This window comes from Pituophis catenifer, unplaced genomic scaffold, assembly GCF_029215685.1.
Source record: "Pituophis catenifer annectens isolate HBS135680 unplaced genomic scaffold, rPitCat1.0.hap2 SCAF_1, whole genome shotgun sequence".
Classification (NCBI taxonomy): Eukaryota; Metazoa; Chordata; class Lepidosauria; order Squamata; family Colubridae; genus Pituophis; species Pituophis catenifer.
The window spans coordinates 26058106-26068345 of record NW_027256881.1 but is presented as its reverse complement, the minus strand read 5'-3'; the positions used below and the strand labels follow the sequence as shown (position 1 = coordinate 26068345).

Sequence of the window (10240 nt, the reverse complement as noted above, 5' to 3'; positions counted from 1 at the left end):
GGGATCCCCTGGTATAAGCAAAAATCTGCAGACATTATTGTCTGAATACATCCTAGTGAAATCCTGTGCCTTTTCTCTTAATTATTTTGGTTATTCGATATTTGGAAAATTAAAACTCACCAACATGCAAGTTTAAAATATTCAGCCTTCTAATCCTCATTCTGAACTAAAATAAGCTTTATTATTTTATTAGTGGAGGGGGATTCATCTTTTGCTAACTTTGTCTTTAATCTCTCTTATCCCTTTGTTTTCCTCCACCAGTTAAATCTAGATCGGCTTTGGTCACATTCATTTGTGCTAGATGTTAACTTGTGGCCTGGTGATTAGGGGAGCTGCAATTTACTGTAGAAGGCATGGGAGACTTCTCTGTAAACTCTTTTGAATAGGCACATTTGTTATACAATAAATCATTTATGAAAGCATGACACAGTCTGTACTTAACTACTTCTTTAGCATCAAGATCTTTTCCCCTTCTTGTCATTTTCCCTTCTTTCTTTTTCCCCCCAAACTGAGAAAAAGTATGTAGGGTATTTTGGGGTGCTGAAGAAGTGATATGTCATTGGGCTAAATGCTATTTTCTTTCCACAGACCTCCGGTGAGAAAGTAGGCAAGTTGAGCCTGGTTGACCTAGCAGGCAGTGAAAGAGCAACCAAGACGGGAGCTGCAGGCGATAGGTTGAAGGAAGGAAGCAACATCAACAAGTAAAGTTTACCTTTTAAAGGAATTAAATGTTTTTAAAGGGAGGGTGAAGGCCAAAGTCAATATGTCCTAATGTTCTTTACTTATTCAGAATGACAAGAGGAAAGAAAGAAGCAGAGTTCTCCTTTGACTTTTCCCTCCATGTTTTCTTTAAAACAGGGGTCTCCAACCTTGGCAACTTTAAGCCTGGCGGACTTCAACTCCCAGAATTCCCCAGCCAGCTTTGAATCCTGGGAGTTGAAGTCCGCCAGGCTTAAAGTTGCCAAGGTTGGAGACCCCTGCTTTAAAAGAAACAGGACTTTCTTCTTCTCTTCTCTTGAGAGCTCAGAAATTATTAGATTAGAAACCAAGAGAAAAATTAAGCACTATTTTTTTCTAGGTTCTGTTTATATGTTAGTTAATGCTTAGGCAATTTTACCCCTAAAAGCAAAATGCAAATTAATAGAGGGACCAGCTATTCTTAAGCGTCTATCTGATTCTAGTCACCATAAAATTAAAAAGAATCTTTTCCTCCCCCAATGCAGGTCTCTCACAACTCTTGGGTTGGTCATTTCAGCCCTGGCAGATCAAGCTGCTGGAAAAAATAAGAACAAGTTCGTTCCTTATCGTGACTCCGTGCTTACCTGGCTACTCAAAGTAAGTGAGCCGTTATTAAGGAAGTCAAAGCAAGACAACATTCTCTGTTTCGGGTCTATTTGGAAGGGACACCTGCTGAACATAAAAGATTGCAGCTGCTGATTTCAGTAGAAAACCACAGTAGCTCTGTGAATAATTCTCCTCAGGAAGCTCTTTTCTTTCGCCAGGAGTAGAATTTCCTAGCTTTCTGAGAGGGTTGGATCCCTTTAGGTGGCTCCCCACTCAGTTCCTAATCAATAGTGCAGTATCTTAGTCAATTTACTGGCAGCTGCATCCACAGCTTTTCTACCATAAAAGCTTTAGCATGGCTAGCCCACTGGCTAACATCAGAGATGTTGCTTTCAATTTTTAGCCATTTGATGTCCATTGAATACGAGCGTGGATTGCAATAGACATATCAGTTGTAGCTCAAGAGAAAGGGTCGAGAGAAGTCAATCTCCTGTATATTGAAAGAGTCACAGAATTGACTGTGCACTGTTTTTTAAAAAAACTGGCTTGATGTTTACAGAAGAACGCAACTAGTTTGGAAGAACTTCAAACAGGAACAAAATACTGGCAGGAGTTCAGTGACACAATCTGATTGCTAAATTTTGTTGTTAATATATTCATGCAAATATTCAGAGACATTATATTGTATATATCCAAATCTGTCAATGCCAACGAAGATTTTTAATTCAACTTTTTATAGCAATACCTGGTTCTCCAGAGCTGGGAGGAAAAAAACAAGCAAACACTTGCTTTTCTTGAACACTGTTGCGAAGTCTTTATGGATATTACACTAATAAACTTAATGGTTCCCTTGCTGGTGACTTCTTATAAGCAATTTCTCAACTGGTATTCAAACATGTAAAGCCTTTGATCATACAGTTAACAGTTCCTTTTGGTCATTATGGCTAAGTCCTGTTGCTAGACCTTCCCCTCTTCTGTAATGTTTATCTTACCTCTGAAAAAGCCTGTTTCTATATTTGCCGGCAATGAACTCCATAAATTCCTCTTTCAATAATAACTGTAGTACAGATAGTCCTCGACTTATGACCACAACCGAGCCCAAACTTTCTGTTGCTAAGTGAAACGTGTTAAGTGAATTTTATCCCATTTAATGACCTTTCTTGCCACAGTCGTTAAGTGAATCACTGCAGTTGTTACATTAGTAATATGGTTGTTAAGTGAATCTGGCTTCTCCTGTGACTTTGCTTGTAAGAAGTTTGGAAAGGGTGATCACATGACTCCAGGACACTGCAACTGTCATAACTTTGAGTTGCCAAGCATCCAAATTTTGATCATGTGACCATAGGGATGCTGCCACGGTTGTAAGTGTGAAAAATGGTCATAAATCACTTTTTTCAGTGCCGTTGTAACTTTGATCTGAGCTGTTGTAAGTCGAGGACTATTTGTACTATATGTTTGTTCTTCTGCATCCTGAATTTGTCACTAATTTCATTTGGTGTGTGCTAGAATTATGTGAAAGCTTTCTCTCACTGCTATATTCAAATTTTGCAAGACAAATCGTTTTTTTTTTCCTTTTTTAAAAAAAATCCCAATTACCAAAGGGTGGAAGTTTTAAGTCTTGATTACTTGCACTGGGCATGGACCTGAATTGTCACTGTGTGAGTCACTATTTGAGATGGCCAGCATATACAAATGTGATGAAATAAAAAGGCTTTCAAGAGTTCTTCCAATCTGCAGAGTATTTAGCCTTCCTTCATAATTTTAATCTTTATTAATATTATGCATTATTTTAATTGCTCTTTTCTGTACCATCTGTAGTTTAACATCAGGATGCTCATTTTTGGGGGGGGGAGGGGTGGGGGGGGCAGAGATCATGCACCCCAAAATTGACAGTTCCAGAACAAAGGAGTAAATGAGGACAGAATAGAAACCCAATTAAATTTGGATTATATTATAGTAATCACATCTCTGTAATTATGTACATGAATTATGTTAATATTATTTCTCATGTATTCAATAATTGCTACCTCTATTACATTAAACATTGCAATTTGGTGGCAACATTTCGAGTGACAACTTTTGTGAAGCTAAGAGGTTGTGCCGATTCTAACACTTAGAACCCAGAAACAAGTGTTTTAAAATCCCTTTGTCCCCTTTCCTACATACATAGATTATGCTTTTTTTCAATTTTACAGGGTGAAGTGATATTTTCAGAGATTTTACATTAGGGAATAAGCAGGATGTGAAGTGGGTTGACTTCCATTCCTGCCAAGACAATTCCATACAATAAGCATAGAAAAGAATCTATTTCTCATTTTTTTTTTTTTTTTTTTAAATTTGATTTATATGCCGCCCTTCTCCGAAGACTCAGGGCGGCTTACAATGTGCTCAGCAATTTAATAGATTTAGATCACTATGGTAAAAGAAGAAAATATTCTCTTCCTTCCTCATTAGCACTACTAAGCAAAGCCATAACTGGATATGGGGAGACTTGGTTCTTCTGTTAAATATCTTGGATAAGGGTGGAGATACCATATCGTCTACATTTCATCCACTGGGGAAAGGAAACTCAAGAGCAGCATAAATTATAAATGAGGATTCTCATTAAAAAATAATGACAATATGTATAAAAATTAAACATCTTTTAAAAAGGCAAAAGGCTTGAAAATTTATATGATAAAGTAGTTACAAAACAATTCATCAAAAGCTTTTTCCTTACCCTTCTGTTGAAGAAAAAAAACCCCTCCTAAGACAAACATTGGCAAAAAACATATAAAAGGAAAATAAGTAGAAAAATGTGCAGGAGGACTCTATGGTTCTTAATATGGTAATTAATACATTCCAAATAGGGGCAGATAGCCGAGAGTATTATTTATCTCCTGGACAAGCAGCAAAAAGTTGACAAATTTGTGGTTTTTCAGCCTCAAATGAGGTAGTAGAAAACAAACCTATAGGTTAATATTCTACATTACATTTCTAACACCAAGGCAATTCAATTCAAAATCTTTATTGTCAATGCACAATATACAGTATGTACAATGATATTGGTTGAACTCCCTCAGTGCACCCCCCCAACACAATACAACTCACAATGAAGACAGAAAATCCCTAACCCAATAAATCATATTAACAAAACACCCAGTCCTATTACACCAGTGTGAACATGTTACGCATTGCGCCGGCCCTGCAGTCCATCATACTATGTAGTTATGATGTTATTTCTCATTCAGGAGTCTGACAGCCCACGGATAAAAAACTGCAGATAGTTCTTACTTTAGTTGTCAAGTATACACAAAACAAAATATTAAACTTATTTTAAGATCGAGAAAGACTCCTTTCATTTTTTTAAAAGCAACCTTCACTGCTGAACAGGATATTCAAGCTTATTATTTATTCCAAGGCTCTATAAATAACTAACTTCAAATTCATCAACTTTCTTCAACTTAAAAAAATGAATTACTTCTTTAGGAGCCACAATTAATTCTTCCGGGGTCATAAATACGAATTTCAGGAGCGACAACAGCATTACAAAGAAAAAAGATGCAAATAACTGTCAGAGCTCAATAAAATACCAGCACGCACTGTGTGAGATAAATGAAACTCGGTTTTAGTTTCAGTAAGGTTTGGAAATTGCTTCATTGAAGGCAGCTAACAATATTATGAGAGGTCTTGTATAAAGACATTAAAACAAACTGGTTTTGCTTAAGTGAGATTGCTGCATTACATGCCTTTGTGTCATACAGACAGAGTTGGGAGAAGCAGAGATAATTGCTTCAGGCATTGATTCAGTGACCACTGCGCTACCTCGGCTCATCTTGCCTTTTAAGAATCCAGCTTTCCCTTCCATAGAGTGTCACAGGGTGCGCTGTTCTGATCTTTGCAAGTCCAAATACATGACAGCATCTGAATAGCTTTTCCAGGGCCTTCACTGCAGCTGTACCAAGTGCTAGCCTGCAATGTATTTTCTGACTGCTTATTCCTTTTATTGTGGATAATTGATCCTAAAAGTCTAGTTTTGGCAAGAGACTTGCAGAAACAAGTCAGTTATATTAGAAGTTTTATTGTAAAGAAGAATGAACCTTTAAACACAACAGCTGGTTGATCCACCACAGTCCAATGAAGTCAGACCCTTTATGTCAGTTGTGCACTAGAATTTAAACTAGGCTTTTTTTCTTCTGGCCTGTGAGATTTTAGGAAGGCTGAGAAATGAATGGAAAGGACAGTAGATAATCAGCAGTCAAGAGACAGAAGGCAAACCCATTGACCACTTACCTTACAAAGGTCTCAGTCTAAGAGGCAAGAAACTTGTGAAAAACATCATTCCTCTCCACTAACATGAACTCATTATAAGCAGGGCCTATAGCCATGATGGCGAACCTATGGCACGCATGCCCAAAGTGGCACGCGAAGCCATGTCACCTGGCACGCGCGACCTTGCCTGTTTGTCTTCAGGGTTTCTGGCGCACATGTGCGTGCGACAATCAGCTATCTTTCACACGTGCGGCAAAAAACGCTGTGCGCCAGCCAGCTGATTGTCTGGTGCACATGCACCAGAATCCGGAAGTTCAGCTTTTCTGAAGTGCAATTCATTCACTCATGCAGCAGTGCCGAAAACCAGCCTGCGCATGTGCGCTGGCCAGCTGATTGTTGGGTGCACATGCACGTTAGAACCCAGAAGTTTGGCTTTTCCGGAGTGCGATCCCTTCGCATGCGCGGCAGTGCCGAAAACCAGCCTGCGCATGCACGCCAGTCAGCTAATCATTGGGTGTGCATGCACACTAGAACCCGGAAGCTTGGCTTTTCCGGAGTGCAATCCCTTCCTGCGCGTGGCAGTGCCAAAAACTGGCCTGTGCATGTGCACCGGCCAGCTGATGTTGGGTGCACATGTGCGCTAGAATCCGCAAGTTTGGTTTTTCCAGAGTGTCGCCCCAACAAGCGCACACGCGTAACATTTCCGCACAACCTTTTCGGCACTCGTTGCCGAAAAGATTCCCCATCACTGGCCCAGAAGATTCTCTTTACTTCCAGAATTCTGCAATTCCCTCAGGCTAGCACTAAAACAGCGTAGGTCTGCAGTTCTTGCTTCCTTGAACTTCCCCAAATGACTGAAGTTTGACACCACCTTTCCAAGTTAATAAATCCTTAACTAGTCTCTTGATGGCCTTGAGAGGCAGACAGTAAATGCTTACATTATAGTAGTATTTTCTAGCTTGAGGTGGTTCCTGTTGTGTCAGTCTATGTTCTTTCCCTTCTAATTTTTTTTTACAGGTAAAAATCATGTTCCGTAAGCTTTTCTCTGTTGGGGGAAGGGGGATACAGGCACTCAATATCTTTTCCCTTATAATAAAAAAAGCAGCTTCTGTAAAGAGAGCGATGTTGAAGTGAGAAACAGGGATGGTTAAATTGCATTGCCCTTTTTTGCTTTTCTCTTTTCTCTGTTCGGAGTCACAACTTTCCAAGTTGTTATCAAGGGTGCTATGGTGTCAGAGAAAAGGAGCATTGAATTCTGTGCCCAAGTGCCTGGAGGTTTCAGCAACTGTTGTGCCTATGCTGAATTGAAGGCTGGGAATATGGAGTTCCTGGGCTTGGCTAAAAAAGCACTGTGATGAAACAGCGAAAGAACCCAATCTGGGCTCAAAACTGGCAGCGTCTGGCATAACATTTGAAATCTAAGCAAATATGATGAGTTATTTCTAGCAATTATAGAGCAAGAAAAGGGGGGGGGAGTTATAATTTCTTTTGCTTTCTGCCAGGATTTTTATGCCAGTGCATGGCTGTTTTGAATTAATCAACTTGTATAGTTATTCACGTCTCTATCTGCTTTAAAAGTCTTTTTTTTTTTTTTTATAATTTTTATTAATATATTCTATGCACTAATACACAAATAAAATATACAATCCTGCCACCATGGTATAATATGATTACATTGTCCATAAGTATAAAATCATTCCTTTATACATACATATTTGCCACCATATATATATACATCATCATATATCTATTCTATCCCACCTTTTCTGGACCCAATCGTACCATACTTTCCAACTGTTATAAAATTCTGAATCTTTTTTACCATTGATCAATCTAGTTAATCTATCTGATTCCGCACACTCATTAATTTTATATATTATTTTCAAATCTATCGGTAAGTATTGATTTTTCCACTCCTGCGCATACGCTAATCTTGCTGCAGTGATAATGTGAATCAACAAGAACCATATATCTGATTTAATATTCAAAGGTTTTGCCCCCAATAGGAAAATCTCAGGTCTTAGTTCCAAATTAATCTGTGTAATTTCCAAAATCCATTGCCGTATTTTTTTCCAATATTTAACCGCCTGCGGGCAGGTCCACCATTGGTGAAAATAGGTTCCATTGCTGTAACCGCACTTCCAACAGCAGGCAGATGTCCCGGGAAACATTTTAGCTAATCTCGCCGGGGGGAGATGCCACCGGTAGACCATTTTATATATGTTTTCTTTATATGAGGAGGCCATAGTTAATTTCATATTTTTCAACCAAATCTGTTCCCATTGCTGGAAGTCAAGGGGATATCCAAAATTTCGCCCCCATGCTATCATACAATCCTTCACTACATCCTGTCCTATCTGCAGAGACAATAAATATGCATAACATTTAGATAATATCCCTTTCCCTCCTTCTAATAAGATCTTATCCAATTCTTGTCTTTTACGGTAGATTCCTTCACTATGTAAATCTTTTTTATACCTGGAGTGCACTTGAGAATAAGACCACCAGTCTATCTTATATCCTTGAAGAGTTAATAATTCTCGTGACTTCGGATTACCTGAACATCCAAGAAGCCTTCATACATCAAGGTTTTCTCCCCTTTATACAATGTCGGGTAAACCTGAGCTTCCTGCGCCGAAATCCAACATGGAACTTTTAAATATACTCTTCTTCTAACCTTTTCCCAAGTGTACCCAAGCGTCCTACGTAAATAGTGATCATCAAAGTGTCTAGGGCGGCCGGATGCTCCCGGCCATAGGAAATAGTGCCAGCCATGTTGAAGACCGGCTCCCTCAAATGTCAAAAGTCGTCTCTTTTGTAGGACCATCCATTCTTTCACCCAGATCAAGTTTGCTGCTTGGTGATAGAGCTCCCAAGTCTTAATTTGTTGATTTTAAAAGAGACATTGGATGCAACTTTTGGTAGTGGAGCCTAGATGTTACATTTCTCCCCAGATTCTATAGCTCCTTCCTTTGTTCTTTCTTTGAATTTTCATTTAGAATTTGTGCCCACAACATATCTTCAAGGAAGCTTCTGTCCACAATAAAAGTAATCATCGGCTAAGCCTTATTATGGAGAAGTCTCTATTATCACAAGCTCAGCCATAGAAAAAGTATGAAGGCATTTTATTCCACATAAGGATGATGGGTAAAATGCTTGAATACCCTACTACCCTTTAATATATAATTTCTATAAAGGTAAAGGTAAAGGTTCCCCTTGCACATATGTGCTAGTTGTTCCCGACTCTAAGGGGTGGTGCTCATCTCCATTTCAAAGCCGAAGAGTCAGCGCTCTCTGGTCATGTGGCTGGCATGTCTAAATGCCAAAGGCTCACGGACCGCTGTTACCTTCCCACCAAAGGTGGTCCCTATTTTTCTACTTGCATTTTTACGTACTTTTGAACTGCTAGGTTGGCAGAAGCTGGGATAAATAACTGGAGCTCACCCTGTTACACGGCAAAGTATAATTATATTTTAAATATAATTAAAATATTAAAAGTATAATAAATATAATACAATAAATTATATAATATAATATATATAATATATATGATATATATAATATAATATGGTATGATATATATGATATATAATATTATATTATATTATAATAAATAATATAAAGTATAATAAAAATTAAAGTATAATTTCTATATTTTAACCTTAATTAACATCGAACATTAAATACTAAATATTAAATACTAAAAAGTAATAACAAGCATGGCTTTTAATCAGTGACCCATCTCAGCCTTTTTTATTTATAACAGCAAGGAAGGTACCGTAAAAAGTACCTTTTTTATGCTGAGGAATTGCTCCAAACCAAAGCAGCACCATTTTGCTCAGACTAGCTTTAACCAAAGGAGAAGTAGAAATTTGGATGACTGATTCTAGCTCAGAATTCAAAGAGCAATAATGCCAATGCATCTGGAGGATAGCAGGCTTTTAAGGGCTGTCTTTATACATTCTGGGTCCAGGCCATTTTAAGCACTCATGGTCAAAGCATTTGTTACTCATTTAGAAATGTGTGAAGGTTGTTTGTCCTTTTTTATTTGTTTAGCAGCAGGTGTCAATGCCATTTACTTAAGAGAAATAGTTCTCTTTTGCGCCTAGTGTATTATTTCTTGTAGCACAGCTGGTATAGCAAAGAGAATTTTATTGTTGCTTGACCCAATCACTGCTTTCTCTGCCTTAGTCCTTCCCTTTCCCCATAATCTGATGATGAAAACTAAAATGTCCTTCATGTATTTGGTTGGTTTAGACAATGCCCTTGAAGGGCTTTATACATTTGGAGTATGCTATATACCCTGTTTCCCCCAAAATAAGACATCCCCTGATAATAAGCCCAATCGGGCTTTTGAGTGCATGGCAATAAGGCCAAGCGCTTATTTCAGGGTTCAAAAAAATATAAGACAGGGTCTTATTTTTGGGGAAACATGGTATTATTGCTACTCAGATTGTGTTTTGATCAGTATCTAGAGCTGCAGTGGCGCAGTGGTTAAAATGCAGTACTTCAGGCTATTTCTGCTGACTGCCAGCTGCCGGAAGCTCAGCAGTTCAAGTCTCACTGGCTCAAGATTGATTCAGCCCTCCATCCTTCTGAGGTCGGTAAAATGAGGACCAGATTGTTGGGGGCAATATTCTGACACTGCTTAGAGAGGGCTGGAAAGCTCTATGAAGCTGTATTTAAGACTAAGTGGTATTGCTAT

The 10240-nt window shown here is 38.5% G+C and overlaps 1 protein-coding gene across 1 annotated transcript in view; it reads left to right on the top strand.

Annotated features, from left to right (window-relative positions):
* Positions 1-10240, top strand: part of KIF13B (kinesin family member 13B) — a 100749-nt gene that overhangs the window by 10622 nt on the left and 79887 nt on the right. The window contains exons 6-7 of the mRNA XM_070932208.1: positions 589-701; positions 1224-1335. Coding sequence (XP_070788309.1) covers positions 589-701; positions 1224-1335 — 225 coding nt within the window. The remainder of the gene's footprint in view (positions 1-588; positions 702-1223; positions 1336-10240) is intronic.